Source organism: Melitaea cinxia, chromosome 5 (genome assembly GCF_905220565.1).
Source record: "Melitaea cinxia chromosome 5, ilMelCinx1.1, whole genome shotgun sequence".
Classification (NCBI taxonomy): domain Eukaryota; kingdom Metazoa; phylum Arthropoda; class Insecta; order Lepidoptera; family Nymphalidae; genus Melitaea; species Melitaea cinxia.
Window position 1 is genome coordinate 14,500,146 of NC_059398.1, and position 17,651 is coordinate 14,517,796.

General features: G+C 31.1%; 2 protein-coding genes across 2 annotated transcripts in view; one reads left to right on the forward strand and one right to left on the reverse strand.

The window, feature by feature from the left end:
- The first annotated feature begins 293 nt into the window (after window positions 1–293).
- Window positions 294–5,274, forward strand: LOC123653674 (cilia- and flagella-associated protein 299-like). Its single transcript, XM_045589669.1, has 4 exons — window positions 294–486; window positions 1,283–1,460; window positions 2,516–2,713; window positions 5,020–5,274. Exons 1-4 carry the CDS (start codon window positions 317–319, stop codon window positions 5,188–5,190), a joined length of 717 nt encoding a protein of 238 aa, XP_045445625.1. The 5' UTR covers window positions 294–316; the 3' UTR covers window positions 5,191–5,274.
- Window positions 5,273–17,651, reverse strand: part of LOC123653673 (nitric oxide synthase-like) — a 42,858-nt gene continuing 30,479 nt past the window's right edge. Inside the window, exons 6-22 of the mRNA XM_045589668.1 lie at window positions 14,704–14,843; window positions 13,770–13,944; window positions 13,165–13,346; window positions 12,370–12,484; window positions 11,659–11,889; window positions 9,749–9,853; window positions 9,143–9,216; window positions 8,072–8,229; window positions 7,705–7,934; window positions 7,383–7,628; window positions 7,148–7,301; window positions 6,893–7,062; window positions 6,604–6,814; window positions 6,431–6,518; window positions 6,048–6,321; window positions 5,724–5,915; window positions 5,273–5,632 (exon numbers count right to left, since the gene is read on the reverse strand). Coding sequence (XP_045445624.1) covers window positions 5,504–5,632; window positions 5,724–5,915; window positions 6,048–6,321; window positions 6,431–6,518; window positions 6,604–6,814; window positions 6,893–7,062; window positions 7,148–7,301; window positions 7,383–7,628; window positions 7,705–7,934; window positions 8,072–8,229; window positions 9,143–9,216; window positions 9,749–9,853; window positions 11,659–11,889; window positions 12,370–12,484; window positions 13,165–13,346; window positions 13,770–13,944; window positions 14,704–14,843 — 2,874 coding nt within the window. The 3' untranslated portion in view covers window positions 5,273–5,503. The remainder of the gene's footprint in view (window positions 5,633–5,723; window positions 5,916–6,047; window positions 6,322–6,430; window positions 6,519–6,603; window positions 6,815–6,892; window positions 7,063–7,147; window positions 7,302–7,382; window positions 7,629–7,704; window positions 7,935–8,071; window positions 8,230–9,142; window positions 9,217–9,748; window positions 9,854–11,658; window positions 11,890–12,369; window positions 12,485–13,164; window positions 13,347–13,769; window positions 13,945–14,703; window positions 14,844–17,651) is intronic.

Here is a 17,651-nt window from a genome sequence, read left to right on the forward strand (position 1 = left end):
TTTTTCTAGGTTGGCCCTGTGCCCCTCCACAAGCACCTGCGGGGTTATCCATTAATTACCGGACATCCTGTATATTGTCTTTGTATTTCTTTAGGTCTTCCGAAATTAAATAAATACATACAAAAATTAACATTTAAAACCTTTTTCATCTTAACACAAAATTATATAAGTATCTGTATAAATTGTCAGTATAACAAACACATCATTAAACTTGTGACAAATTATAGTAAAAAACATCACCCGACACAAGTTATTTAATATGATCTTATTTTGAAACACTTGGTATCTTTTACATTTATTTTATAATTTGGTAATAATGGCGATGGCGGAGAAGAAAAACGAATACCCACCAGCCGTCGAGGCGGATAGACGTTTACTCCCTTTCGAAACATGGGAAGATTATTTAGACTCACTCATTGAAATTGCTGATCTGCGTAATCTCAGAAGTATTGGCACTGCTCGAACGATAGCAGCTCTTGGTTATAGGTAAATAATATATGAACCATTTTGAATATTCAATATATATTTTTATAATGGAAAATAGCAAATTAGAATTATTTTATTCTAAAAATTTAACCTAATCTTTAAATATGGATTAAAATTATTTAAAACTGTCTTTAATGAATATTATATATTATATTATATGAGATATATCTCATCCTAGTAAATAATAAAGCGATATAAATGAAATATAAGTGGTTAAAATCGACTTGATGTTTAGAAATTACGTTGTACGAGAAAATTCTATTATTCTAAATAGTGGCTTTGAGTTGACATTTTAATGTTAATTTTTTTTTCCTAAGAACGGCAAGTAGCGCGTGCATCCAAACTTACTTAAGCGTTCGTTTAACTACATACCTAGTGAAAAAGCCAGTTTTGCAATTATATCACTTATCTACTTCAACACACATCATGGGTATTCGAACTTTATTGTTTTGCTATATAAATTTTGCATTGAATACAGAAGAATGGAATGAACATCGTATTTTAAAAGATAAGCGGAATTCGAAGCGCTTAAGATAAATATAGAACTTTTATTTGAATTAATCCATTTTATTAAAAATTTATTGCACACAAATATAAATAATAAAATAAAATAGATAAAATAAATGCAAAATCAATAAGTACCATACTTTTCTTTGTAAGACTTATAAATAATAATACCACCATGTTATATTGTTTCTTAGCTTTTTTGAAGCTATTATAAACGAATTACTAGCTAGTGTTTGAAAAATCAAGTTGTGGGAAAAATTTGAGTTGACTTTTTTCAATTACGCTATAGAGCCAATGGGGATACACTGACAGAAAAGGAATTCTACACACGTCGTGCTGTCATACACAGCATTGTTTATCCGGTGGTCAGGCCATACGTGCTCGTGAGTGAAGGGGTCAAAATTGACGATCCTTTTAACCGTGAACTGGCGGTAAGAGAAAGAGCAAATAGAGTCGGAATTTTACAGGTAATTTAAACAAGACATCATTTTTGCTCTAAGCTGTGTATCTCCTATGCACGATACTCATTGTCAGATTTGTTATTAAGAGAATCACATTAAAACACATTCTAAGTAACTAAAAATATATTAGATACTTTCATGTAGTGTCTGGGATTAATAAATGGTTCAAATAATTCACCCTCCACGACCTCCAGTTGGATAAGAACTTAGTGTCCGAAAAGATGGGATTCGAACCCGTAACTACTAGCAGAATTGTTGGTCGCTGTAACCATTGCAGATTCTCGTTATCTTAATTATGTTAATAGAACAAGATTATAAAATTTAAATTTTGACTTCCTTTCCAATCTACCTAAATTTATGAAATTTACTAACAAATTTCGGACACTTAGTAAATGCTCTCGTAAGATATTATTGGTATTGTAATATCTCAAGTAGAAAATTTTTCATACGCCGTTGAAGATTTAAACTTTAAGCATCAGTTCCAAAATCGCTAGAGTATTCTCTGTATAAGCCGAACATCTGCATAAATATGCAAAATAAGTTAAAAACTTTAAAAGCGTTTGAGTGGATTTAAATAAGAGATTTGAAGTCGGAAAGACTGAAGCTGATCACTGACTAAATAAAAGTCTTAACAAGTAGCTATATGGCTTTCCGAAAGGAATATGTACGTGATGTTATTTGAAAAAATTTAAAGGAATTTTGTTTAACAGAGAGAACAAAAGTTATTCAACTTTGGTCATCAGCTAAGACAAAATTATTAGTTCAATTAGCAAAAGGTCTAAAACCTTTGAGTAAGCTAGCTTAATAAAAATATTGTACAAAAAAGCGTTTTTACAAGTATAACAGACATAATAACGGAAATTGAATACACAACCGGTGCTACAAGCGCATTTGTTATCGTTACTCGAAATAAATCAACGTCAAAATAAACTTCCATTTTACAAGTATATACCTATTGCCGTCTGAAAAATCATTGGCAAAATATTTGCGAAAAAAGTTTAAAAAGAAGTCACGTGTTTTATTTCCACGTTCATCTAACATTCATTGAATACGTATTGCAGTCGGTGATTTTTATCCGTCACTTCACCAAAGGCGGTTTTGAAATATCTGGCTACATAGATTACGCGCATCGACTCGTATCAGAAGATTGGGGACCATTTTTTCGAGCGAATAAAATGCTGTGGCCGAGGAACAGCGATTTGGGTTACTATCACTGGAGACACGGTACCGTGAGGAGCAATATTAGCAGAAACTATAAGGTTATTAAAATATCTTTTTACTATGATTATATAGTATTGAGTGGATGGTCTTCCGCTTATTTAATATATTATTTTGGCTCGAGATATTTTTTTGTATATATGGATATTTGTTTCTGGTCTGGAGGTGTCCTATGGTTCGGAGGCCCGGTTGTTATCTTAGACGCTTGATAACGATTATTACTTTTATGGCTGAGAAATTATCCTCAAACTCGCAATAAAGCAGTGATATGGATTAAGTCCAAAACCTTCTATATGGATGCCTTTGCTTAGAAGTAGTATGATACCGACTGACCGACTGACTAATCCGTTAAAAAATTAAAACTAGTTTAAAAATACCTATATTTAATGTATATACATTAATATCCTTCAGTATAATAATTATTTTTTAAAAGAATGGATTTCCATACGGTGGCAGCGAAATAAAACGTTACTATTTTAAAAGCGCAGAATAAGTGATTTATGTTTTTATGAATTGGATATTTTCAATTGAATTTTGGAGGAGCTATGAAATCTGCAGTTGATGGTAGTCCTCATAAAATTTCCTTCTGGAAATGTTATTCCATTTCCGGTTCGGTGCCGAAAGAAAAAGATAAAATGGGAAAATTTTATACCATCAATTTTTTTTTGTTATGAATATTGTTTTATGGTTTTCACTATGACTATAAATTATTGATTGATAATTTTAAAGCTTTACTATCCCTTATCTTCTTTTGTGGGCTTATAATTTAAAAACAATATTTGACTGATTTATACTCGCATTGTACAATATCAATCAGTTGTAGTGTCTAATAAGTATATGTATACGTGTGTGTACACCATTCTATATATATATATATATATATATATATATATATATATATATATATATATATATATATATATAGAATGGTACACACAACCCTGTAACTGTAATATCCCACTACTGGGCATAGGCCTCTTTCTTCATGTAGGAGAAGGATCAGAGCTTAATCCACCACGCGCTGCTCCAATGGTTGGTGGATATATTCCCTGCTATGAGTAACGATTGCTATCAGGTGTACATGATAACAACTGGGACCGACGCCGTAACTTGCTCTCCGAGGCACGTTGGGGAGACCCACGAAAACTGCACAAATACCCAGACCACAGCAAACATCCGTACGGCCCATACAAATGTTTGTCATGTGCGGGGATCAAACGCACAACCACCAGCGTAACAGCCACAAACCAGTGCTGCGACCGTTGCGCCAATGCGGCAAATATAATATCTTTTATGAAGAAATAGGATTAAAAGTTTAATCTGTCACGCTACTTAAGATTAGTATAGTTTATATAAACTACTTAAATTGTTGCTGCGTTACCTTACGATTACGCCCTAACGCGTCGAGCACAAATTATTTAATGATGAAAATTTATTAATGACAGCCTTGGATTGACAGACACCCACAGATATTGCAAACAGAACAGAATATTCATTTCTACTAGAATTTGTTAAAAGTTAATTTTAGTTCCACAGGTTTAAAAATAAATTTCTGTTCTAATTAAAAAACACGTTGGTGCCCTGCTTTCTGCTCCAGGGGTATGAATTAGATTCTAGTTCTTACACTGGGTCTAAAACATATTTGTCTATGTTTGTATTTTTATAAGTCTATCATAAAAATAGACGGTTATATGTTTGTCAAAATTATTATTATAGTTATTTATTATTTTTTTATGCGCACAAATATAATTATCTTGTCAGTTTGTCCTCGTATATTTGAAGCTTTACTTTGGTGAATTTGGACACATTTAATTACCACTATTGGGTGAAATTTCAACGAATTCCAAATTCAATTAGAACTAGTGGTTAAAGTTTCCTGCAAATCATAGTTTAGACACGTTACTTCAATTATTAGATGAACAACGGACAAGAGATACTCTAAATAAATAGAATCAAAAAATTAAATCAAAATTAGAATTTTTATTACAAATTGATACAAAACCTACAATTATGTATTTGTGTGAAAATCAAAACTTTATGAGGATAATACCACATAACACGCTAAGAGCAGATCATCTGATGCTGATACACTGTCACCGATTCATTGTGCAGAAAATCAAGCAATACTGTTGTATAGATCTCAGTTCATTCTTGATAATTTTGAAGCTTGATTACTACTATTATTATATATATTATTTCTGTAAAAAGGGTCAAAGTACAAAATTTGACCGCGTTCGAACTATGACTGGCAATATTCTACTGCTAATTGATCTCTAATGAGCTCTTTCACTCAAATTATGGTATTTATTCCGGCATTTTTTATGAATGATACATTTTATTTTCACAGCCGATTATGGACCCAGATCGAGGTCTCTTATTCCAAAATCGCCATGACCACAAGATTCTATGTCCTGATCCCCACCAAGACCCTGGACAGAATACTACCAAACAGAGGGTATATTCTCCTCGTTACACCCAAATTGAAATTTATGATCACGTTGTAAGAAGAAAAAGTTGACCAACACTATCAACACTACTTTTGGATTTTACTTTTAAATATAACTGCTGTACTTTTTGATGAGTTAAAATATACACAAAAATCACTTAATATGTATCTCATTTATTAGATTAATTTTTTATCTCATTCGTTTAATACAATATTATCTTATAGCTTTTTTAACTCCAACTGTTTTAATTGTAATTTTATGTATTACAAATAGAATTCTCTATCACTTAAGCATTTATAAATAAAAATTAATTTTATTTTACAGTCATATAAAAAATAGTTAATTTGAGACCGAATATAAACTTAAACTTTCTAAAAGTTAAATTTACTTTATATGACTAAGTCGTGATCCTGATTCAAGACGAGTTCTTTTCGCTGTCTCTCTTGAAGCTTTGTGTACTATTGATGTGCGCAGTGTTATTCCAAATATATCTTCGTGATACCTATTTTCGTCCTAAAATAAACATTTAAATTTAAAAAACTCAAAGGTTACTATTTAATATTCCGAAGCTTTTGAATAATATTCATTGATATTTTATTCATACCATTAGGAATAATATAAAGTCGTCAGCTTCTTCTTCTGACAATTTTGCATGTGTCTTAATAACTTCTTTTAATTTATGTTGAACCTCTTCAGCCATTTTACAGTCCCCACAAACATAAAAGTGTCCGCCCTCTTTTAGTAGCATATGTGTTATTTGTGCGCCTTCGTCTTCAAGAAGTGCTTGCACGTATTTCTGTAAATATAATCGTATGATTTTAATAAAATAATTTAATAATATATTTATTACTTTATATCGATCGAGATAGCTACTAGTTAAACATATATACATATTATTTATACTATAGTAAAATAATTTTTAACTCACCTTATTAACTCCCTCTTCCCTTGATAGTGCTAATAATGATTTTGTTAAAACTCCTTTAGCTAGTGCCTTTTCTTTTTCATCTTTATATAAATCCATTCCTTTGTATCTGCATCCAAAGAATAAGTATATAGGACCCACTTTCTTATGATTTGATTGTTTCTTTATCTGACATTTTCTGTGATGCCAGAAACCTCTAAAAGGTGCTATGCCAGAACCAGGTCCCACTAATATTAGAGGTACCGATATGTCTTGCGGCATGTGAAATGTAGGTGCTCTGCAGAAACATAAATTTCATCATTATTATAGTTTTATCGCTTAATAAACAGTAATAAAATTTGTATATACGATATAAATTGATTTATTTATTTTATTAATTTTTTTACCTTCTTATAAAAACAAAGATATTATCACCCGGTTTTAGACTTTGTAAGTAATTTGAACAAACGCCGTAATGGGTATTTCCTTCGCCATCTAAAATTAAAAAAAAAATATTGTAGATTTTTACGCATTTCAAGTACATACTTATGTCAAAACTAAGTCAATAACTTTAACTTACTTTGTGTCTTATACACTACAACGGAAACTGTGATATGAATTTTTCTTGCATCTCTTAGCGGCGTTGAAGATATGGAGTAGAATCTGGGTTGTAGAGGAGGTAACAATGATGCCAGTAAAGAAGCTTGAGGTCTACAGGATGAAACTTGAGCAAATACTTCTCCTAAATGTGGAAAATAGTGATGTCGCCAATCATCGAACATATTAGTGTTCTAAAAAAAATTTAGATTCTAATAATTGATACAGTGAAATAACTAAAAACATAAAATTTACGAAGATTTTGTTCATACCTCAATGAGTTCTCTTAAATAATCAGCCTCATTTTGATCGCTACAAGCTGTAGCTAAGTATTTTAAAACTTTTGTTGATGGCGGAGTCGTAATATCGAGGAAACGCGTGAAAATTTCACGAACTGACAAAGCTTGTATACGCTCATGACGTTCCCAAGTCTTTACAGCGCCTAAAATGAGAAATGGTATTAATGGTATTGAAATTTAAATCCGTAAAAACTATGTCGATAATTTTGCCAGAAAAAAATATTTTACCGTTTGGGGTAAGTTTCTCTTTCATGACTTGAAGTTGTACTGGTTTGTCAAAATTATCTACACCTCTAAGCCTTTCTAATACTGCATCTACAATTTCTTTTCGGTTACAAGCCATAATGCCAACGTGATCGCCGGGGTCATACTTAAGTTCATCCTAAAAAAAAACTTACAATGTATTTGATGGATCTAAGTAACTTGTAAGCATATATGTGTTTAATGGACGCGTCACACTCACGTTAGCTTTCATTTCAACAAAGACTGTTGCACGATCAGTAGTATTTTCACCGAGATGTTTTATTTCATTAATTTTACAAGTTATTAAGTGTTTTCTACAGCTTTGTTCAAGGGCAGTTTTCATTTCGCTCTTTTTATCAGCTCGACTAAATCTAACAGTTTCTTCAGTGAGTGGCATTCTACCAAAAGCTTTCTTTGCATCTTTTACCATATCATTCTCTTCTATACAAAAAGTCTCACAAGCCACCTAGAATAATTATCTCATGTTATACATATATCGTAAAATAAAGTTAAATAATAAATTTATTTGAAAAAAGACATACATGAAATATATTGGATGACCAAGCGCGAAATTGTTGTTCTTGACAGCTCATTTCATCACCACAAGTGAGGTCTAGAATTCTCTCACCTCCCAAATCTTCTAGAATTTTGTCCACCGTTTTGCCAAATTGGCAGAATTTTGGATAAACACTTGAGCCCAGGGCAAATACAGCGTAACATACGTTGCTTAACGGTCCAATATTTTCCGCAGATGATGTTGCAGTCATGTTACCTGATGAAATAATTTTTATTGATGATTTTTTATACTACTTCAATACTAAACTGAATAAAGTAAAAATTAAGTGAAAAACAGCTACTGAAAAGAATGTAAAAATAATAATTAAATAAAGAATAGTAATAAATACTCACTCTTATTAGATTCCAACCGTGATAGTTGCCTTTTGTAATCAGTGGAGTTTGTATTTCTAGACTCCATTCTTGAAAACTGTTTCTTGTATTCTAGGCTCGGCGTCAAGAGACTGTTAGTGCGCATTAATGTCTTTGGTGTGGGTATTTTATTATTTATTCTATAAAAGAAAACTTATTATAAGAAAATATACCTTTTTTATATAAATTTTAATATAATATAAAAATATAATGAGTTTATAAGATTTAAAATTGGCATTTGGTGATTTTTATTTCTAAAATTATTAAAAAAATGGATAATTACCATGTTTTTTTAAACAGATTTAAGAATACATACGTCGTTTCGTGAACAACATATTCGTAGATAATGTCGAAATATCGAGTAACGCAAAATAAAAATTAAAAAACATGATAAATACCCCGTTATTAAATAATGTTTATTTATTCATTGATCCACCAATATTTGTTTACATCAATACATACAAAAACAAAAATACACAGTATACAGAATTTAATCTAGGTGTAACAAACACTTACAGGCAGATACATCATGCTTAATAGAAATAAAAGGCGACTTCTAGCGTTAGGCAATGTTAGACATAATTTGTATGTTTATGATCGATATATTTCAAAACTTTTGCAACAATTTTAGTTTTTTCTTCGATAAATAAATTACTATTTTTATATGAGTAAAGTCAGTTAAAAACCCATGGTATTTTGATGTATTAGAGATTATCAATATTTAGTTCAATGTAGGTAAAACTAAGGAACATTTATTATTTTATATACAGTTTGAAATATAAATAATAAAATAAAACAAAAAAAAAATCACAACAACAATGTGTCAAAGTAATTAAACATACAATTTTCTCTTAAAACAATATAAGACAAAAGAAGTGTCCACGTTACTATACGCCCGTAATTATTCCACTATTCATTCGCAGTGCACACTATATGTGTATATCAAAGAAATAGACGTATCTAAATACATACAGATTTCAAAATAATTAATTTCGTATTGTAATAGGTACTAACTACAAAAAATATAAAAAAAATATTTAAAATATTTCTTACCCAGCGCTATCGATTTGGTCTCCCCAGCTCTTTTTCTCATTATACAGCATTTGAAATAAGTGTTTAGCGAAGTCCTGCAAATTATAAACATTATTTACCCAAGCAATAACATAATATCATGTATCTGTGAAAAGTAACACTTTGTATGAATGTCGGACATTTTTATGTTCTTTAAATATGAAAACATGGGCCGTTCGTCCAACATAACATACCCATGTTTAGTAATGTAGGAAATACTTCACTGACAGCTTAAAATTTAATTGATTTGTTTTGTAATTTAATAATAAACTAACTCAGTTAAGAATCTTGCGAAATTTATACTTTATATTAAAGCTTAGTATACTAATATAGAAAAAAAATAATTATTAAATATAATAATCTCAATATAGCTTAACGTTCTTTAGTTAATTTAAGTCACAGGGCTGCACGTATTATCATTTTTATGTAAGCGGTCAAAACTAATGATTTCCGAATTTTCGTTTCTTAATCTCCCTTTTTTATAAATTTAGGCTACAAAACATCACAGTATGCATTATATAAGCGAGCAGTTCCCACGTGGTTTCGACTAGTTGACAAGGCTACAAATAAATATACATATATATTTACCTCGCCATTCGCAGGCGGCTCGCCGTTGCCGAAAGTTGAAGTTACGATCAACAGGAGAGTCTCATGTTCTATCGAGAACACATCGTATTCCGACATCACATGCACCTGTGGGAGTTTGTTTTTTTAACTTAATATTTTATTGCTTGAAATTTTTATACAAAAATTTTCGGACTTTTATTCCACGCTATTTAAATAATTTTCTGTTAGTGTAATGTGAGTGGAGCAAGATGATACTGAGAGGTTTATGCTTAATTAATCAAACAAACATCAACATTTTTGAAGTAAAACTTCTTTACGCACGCTTGACTTGAGGCGTAAGCTGGTGAATGTGTGACGAGAGTGTTACAAAAAGTGTGATCGGGCGAGGCGAACGGAAATTGAGAGGGAGATATAAGTTAGATGGACCTAAGGAAGTTCTATTTCAGTCGTGTGGTCTAAAATCTTGCTTTAGTGTTTATATGTTAGAAATATAAATCAACTTAGGTTATTTTAATACAATCATCATTTATAAAAATATTCTGGAACAAAGAAAGCTTGTTAGCGGGTGACTTAAACGTACCTACAATACAATACAATACCTACTCGTAAATAATTCGCATAATAACGTCTATATGTAAGTTTTATGATGTAATAATTAAAACGTGTTTTGAAATCCACTTAAATACTGTAGTATTATAAAATATATTTAAAAATCAAGATAATATAAAATAAGTTTTCATTATTGATCAACAACAGTAATAAATAAATAAACAGTAAAAAAATTGTCAACCATTTATGCTGTCAAACTTTTGCGATATTCATCAAGACTATAAATCGAATCTACACATTAAGATTAAAGATCTTTATTTTTTTCATTTAGAACTGTACACGCATGAGAAACAATAACACTTATATGACAGATTTAGTTACAGTCCAGTCTGTAGGTGGTAGACCTGGTCTGTGATTTTTGTAAACCATACAACCAACGCGTTGAGAGAAGTTAAAAGGAGGAAAGAGAAAAAAAATAAAACGATGAAATTCGTAGACAAACTATATCATTTTGTGTGATGTATTGTTTGTCTCCGTTTGAAAACAGTGATCGAGTCTGCGACCTTAACATGATCTGACAAGTTATTGAATAGCTGTGCTCCTTCAAATGTTATTGCTCTTTTCCCATAATTGGTTCTAGTTTTAGGTGTCACTAGCTTATTTCGTCGTCTGAGTATCTTGGCATTTCGTTGTGTCTAATAAATTTAATTTGAATGTGAATTTTAAATAAGGATTTTATAAATAAGACTCTTGTCTTGATACTCTTGTATTGAAATGATATAATTGGTAGATATTCATTATTTTTGGTTTCTTATAGATTATAACAGTGCTTGTCATGTGCTGTATTTACTCGAATTTAAATATATTATCTAGTCAATTTGCATGTACATGTTTGCAGCAAAGTGTTATAGTTCGCTTATCGTGTAGTATTTCTACTTATCCTATACAGAAGCAAACTTGTTTTAGGTTTTTGTCATATATGCAGTAAATTATAACTATCACTGTAATGTTTGGGTATTGTATTAAAGGGAATACTATTGGGCAAATTAAAAAAAAAAGATATTAATTAGAAGATATAGTTAAGTTTATAATAATATTTTGTCATGAAAACTAAAAAATTTAAGGAATTTATTTTTGAATAAACTCAACTGACATTCGAAATTTTAGTGGAGTAAAATTGAGCCAATTTATTTATTTATTTATTCTGATATTATTTATCAAAATGTAATTTCAATATTTTTTTTTGATCCTTTTAACATATACACAGCCAACTAAAAATTCAGTACTGTATAGAACTTCATTGCTCTATAAAATAACGTATTACAGATTGTCATTAAGATATCTATCTACAAAAGCGTATCTCATGTTATTTATAAACTCACCTGAGCATTGAAAGCATGACCAAAAATGGTTCCTAATTCCTTGGCATACTGTTCAGATTTGCCTGTCTCAGTCGCGTATAAGATGGTCGCTTTGATTCTCTTAGAAAGCGCTTGACCGAAAAGTTTCGACGTAAACTTGACGGCTCGAGCGATTTGTTTAAAGTGGAACTTTCTGGTTCTAGGTTTTTCACCATCTTTCTTTGTCCATTGATGAGTTTTCCATGCTGGTTCCTATAACAGAACTTATTTGAGAAACAAATTTTAAAAATAGTTTTATGTTAAAAAAGTATATAAAACACAATTTAAGGGTTTTAAAGTTTTTTTTACACAGGCTTAGCGTCATATAAATAATAATACTTAGTATTTTATTCGTAAAAATATGCGTACATTTTTCCAGCTATTACCTAATTTTGTTCAACTAGGTACTACTAAAATTTTAACGCCATCAGCTAATTCTCAATTACCTTGATACAAAAATCATTAATTTTAAATACATTTAAAGACTAGGTGCCCGGACAGACTACGTTCTGTCAAAAAATAATAGTAAAAAATTTTTTTTTTTTTTTTTTATTAAAACCTTCCGTGGGCCTTAAGGAACATACAAAAAATTAATTTGTTGAATTGGTCGAGCCATTTGAGAATCCTTAAGTTATGCGCTTGGCAACATTAATTTTTATTTATATAGATTAAAATATTTTCTTATTAACTCACTTGATAATCGTAAGATGGTCTCATATAGTACAAAACCATTTCTTGGTGAAATACTGAAGTAAGAGACGACGACAACGGAGGAACAATCCAGATCCAATCTGACGGACACCCACCCCTGGAAGAGAAATTTATTTCAGACCCAATTTGGTACATCATTACAGCCTATACAGTCCACTGCTGGACATAGGCCTCCACAAGTTTACGCCAAAAATAACGTGAACTCATGTGTTTTGCCCATAGTCACCACGCTGGGCAGGCGGGTTGGTGACCGCAGTACTGGCTTTGTCGCACCGAAGACGCTGCTGCCCGTCTTCGGCCTGTGTATTTCAAAGCCAGCAGTTGGATGGTTATCCCGCCATCGGTCGGCTTCGTAAGTTCCAAGGTGGTTGTGGAACCTTGTTATCCCTTAGTCGCCTCTTACGACACCCACGGGAAGAGAGGGGGTGGCTAAATTCTTTAGTGCCGTAGCCACACAGCACCAATTTGGTACGCGATAGAGTAATTGAATTGTTTTGCCTAACAAAACGGTATGGTACAACCGCGTTAATACAATATTATACGAAATCCAACGATATCTATAGAAAAAAAAACTAATACAACATCTGGACGTGAAGTTAAAATTTACATAAAAAATATTATTTGTGTGATAAAATAACGCCAACCATTTTGAGTTAAATTACAACTTATGATTTTGTTTTATTTAAAATTAAGCAAGTTATTTTTAACAAATACCTTTGTTAAAAATAACTTGCTTTAAATGTTCCTGAAATTAAAATTTTTAAAGCACTCGATTACCTGCTTTTGTTCTCGTTATCCATATGCTTTATAAATTGTTCCGAAGCTGAGTGGTGGTCTACAATGGACACGTTGTCTTTATGAAAGCTGTGAAGCACCGCAATATTAACTTCCACAACCGCTTTGTCTTTCCACAGCGAAACGTAGGAATCTGTGTCTAGACCCATTTTATTCGCAACGCTCTGTGGACAGAATATTATTGTTCTGAATTCGAATTTACGCTTTTTTTTTACTTATGAGTTTTAACATATATTTTCGCTATTAAAACATATTATATACAATTTTGGCTGTTCCACTTACCATTCTCCTAGTGAAAAAATAAAAGTGTTTTTCAATTTAAAAATTACACACATTCGATTATATAAAAAAAATCTTCTATAAAATATAAATAACATAACTGTAGTACTTAATTAAAATTAACTTATATTTATTATCAATTACTGAGTTAATTACTATGCTTATTCAATACATTAACTAAAGCCATTTGCTATCATATAAAACACATTATTGTATAATTTATAATAATATTCATTATTGTATAATTTATAATAATATTCGTGTTTTATCAGAAAACAGTGGTACTCGAGTAATATACGGATATTTACCTTGATAATATTAATTCTGTTGGTATCACAGAAGTTACGACAGCCAATCTCAGTGCCCATGTACCAACCGTTGAAGGCAGTTCCAGTGAAAACTAGTCCACCACAATCGAGACTCATATTTGAAACGGCGGGCAAAGCATACCATCGCAAATCTAAGTCTTTGAACCAATCATATCTGAAAAGATTATAAATTAGTATGTAAAATAATGTTTAATTGACACGATAGATCTTTTTGTCATGCGAACATCTTAACGCATGAAGTTATAATAATTGTTACGTTTTAAATTTCTTATTGTTTGCGCGATTTTCTTCGCTTTTCTTACGCCTTTTACAATATAATATTATATTTTTTTAGGTTAGGTTAGCATCATAATATATATATAATATATATATAGGTTTTCATTATAATATATAACAACTAATCTTAGTATTTGAGTTTTTTTTTACGTGACTGTTTAGCGGTTATTTTGAAAGGTTTACACAAGCGTTTATAATTAAACAACACGTTCAAACTTGTAAAAGTACAAAGTAATTATGTTAAGAATTTTAGCCGTGGGTTAACTAAGAATTGGCATCATTAATTACAACTTTAACAGAACTCCCAATTCTTTAAGTTTTAAGGTATACAAATTAGCAAGTTCATACTTAAGTCTATTAATTAGTTTAGAACATTAGCAATTCAATGGAAATATTAGTTTTTAAAAATATTGTTTACTAGTTGCGCCTCACTTTTACCTATGTAATTTCTAATACTGTGGGAATTTTGGGTTATAAAGTTCCCTATGTATTACCTATCTTTCTAATTATATAGCTATCTAAATAACAAGTTTTATTATAAACAATTCAAGGTTCTTGAGTGGAAGAACAAACGTCGAACTATCCATTTATTCTCGCAAACTTTCGCACTAATTATATTAATTTTATTAGGACTTACGTTGGATGTTCCATTTTTACTTCCATCACTATTTCACGAGGAATGTCGAAGTATTCAGGATCTTTGCCATCAGCTGATACCACAATGGGTAATATATCCCACGCTGTGCGTGGTGGCTTCCATCCAAGTTTTATGCAAAGCTACAAAAAGAATATTTTATTTATATACTTATTTACTTACTATATTATACAACACAAGTACAACACAAACACACATTAAACATAGCTTAACACATTAAACATTGCTTATTTACAATGAGGATTTTTTATTTATATAACTAGGTCGGCAAACAAGAGTACGGCCCACCTGATGGTAAGCGATTACCGTAGCCTGAAGACGCCTGTAACATTACAAGCATCGCAAGCGCGTTGTAGACCCTACTCCGATTCCCCTAGGAGGTCTGGTCACCTTACTCACCACAGGAACACAGTATTGCTTGAAAGCAGTATTACTTAGCTGTGATCCTCTGCAAGGACGAGGTACCCCCCAGTCGAGCTGCTCCAGATTTTGAGCATGATATTTCCTGCTGTACAACTCAAAACATATCTATCTGTACATTAAATATTTTTTTAAAAAGAATACTTGGGGTGTGATCTACAATCGATACCGAAGCCAAAAATATGGTTTTTAGAATTTTTGTCTGTTTGTCTGTATGTATGTCCGGAATAAACTCAAAAAGTACTGCATGGATTTACTTCAAATTTGGCACGAATATTATTAAGATGTCGGGTCAACATATAGGCTACATATTATCACGCTATCACCTACGGGGAACGAGCAGTGAACCTTTATTTCTTCAACGCATTCTGTAACAACGCGTAATCTAACGACACATATTTTAATGTTGTTGTTATTATGTTAATAACCATGCTATAAGCTAGCTTCACACTATAAATAAAGACTTTCTGTAGTATATTTAGTATCAGCATTGCACCCGTGCGAAGCCAGGGCGGGTCGCTAGTACATATAATAAAATGGTAGGAAAGTCAAAACTGTACATTGAATATTTTTTTAAAAGAATACTTGGGGTGTGGTGATCTACAATCCACACCGAAGCCGAAAATATGGTTTTTAGAATTTTTGTCTGTTTGTCTGTATGTATGTCCGGGATAAACTCAAAAAGTACTGCATGGATTTACTTAAAATTTGGCACGAATATTATTAAGAAATCGGGTCAACATATAGGCTACATATTATCACGCTATCACCTACGGGGAACGAGCAGTGAACCTTTATTTCTTCAACGCATTCTGTAACAACGTGTAATCTGACGACGCATATTTGAATGTTGTTTTTATTATAAGCTAGCTTCACACTATAAATAAAGACTTTCTGTAGTATATTTAGTATCAGCATTGCACCCGTGCGAAGCCGGGGCGGGTCGCTAGTTGTATAATAATTATAACAAGAGTATTTAAAAAATCTTATATTTTTAAAGCGCAATAAATAAAAAAAACAAATAACTATAAAAAAATTCATAAAAAATGTAAAGGAAAATTTTAGATAAATTAGCAAAAGTGGTTTGTGCGACATCGAATAGCCCTGTATTTAAATAGTCAAGTGTTGCAAAGCAGTCAGGAGTGATTTGCCAAGCTTTGTTATTTAGGTTTGGCGTCATCCCAAAATAAATGCGTAATTCCCATTTACCCGCCCAAATAATTACTAAACAATTATTATTTATTACTTTAAGGAAATATTTAGTTCTGGTAGTACATAATTATGTTAAAAAATTTTGTTTCTTTTAATAACTTATTATCTTACACGTGGTCTGTACTTTACTGAAAAAGCCTTTTTACCATTAACAAACAAAATTGAATGGATGTAGATCTCCTCAATACGTGTTTTTTTTCACTAGACGAATTAAAGATGAAAACTCTTGTATGATAAGTTGCTATTTCTAGCCAAAGTTTGAATTTGTGACCTTTTCGTAAAGGTCTGCGTGCTCTATCCACTGTGTCATTTGTATTATGTTATTATGATATTGTATATTGTAGATATATATCATAATATTCTTACAAGACTTTATTAGATGTATTGTTATAAGCATTTATAGGGTGTATTTTAATTTTTCCTTACCACCTGATATATATTTACTTGGTTACTTGGTGGTGGATTATCAATATCGATATTAAAAAAATTCTTTTTAACTGACTTCAAAAAAGCAGGAGGTTTCTCAATTCAATCGTATATATGTAGTTTTTTTAATGTGTGTTCGCGGATACCTTTTTCGGTTATGAATCGATGTTGCTGATTTTTTTTTTTCTTGATGATACCATAATAAGGAAACTAGGATCTGATGATGGTACCCCAGTGAAATCGAGTCTAAAATCGTAGTGACGACTAGTGCGTTTTTTAATTTTTTTCGTCCATTTACGTTGTATTACTTGTCGATGTAATTGAAGTCGGTTTTTTTCGTTTGCTAGCAAACATAATTATTATTTAAATTTGATCCCTCACCTTTATATTAAGTTAGAAAATTTATCGATATTTTTACAGGCGTATATAGATACACCCGAATAAACAACAACAACAGACATTGCATTGACTACCCCAAGATTATGTATATTTTATGTTAACTCTGATAAATGTATTTTCGTGTCAATCAATATGATAGCAATTAACTTTGATATTACTTAGTGACAAAAGTTGTGACAAAATCTTTCTTAGTGCTATGTCATTTGATTATAATAACAAATGTGAATGACAATAACAGATGTTATGATACAAACAACGTTGAGACAATTCCTTTTTTCTGTTATATAATTGTATTGTGTTAGTCACATATATATAACTTTTCGTTCTACTTTTACTACTGATACTTACGAAATTTAAAGATAGAAAAAAGAGATCACGTTTTACTACACAGAAGTTAGTTAAGTATTGTAGTAGCGTGGCTTCCAATAATATCGAATTATTAATTTATAGCGCTATGCTATATTTGTCAAAAA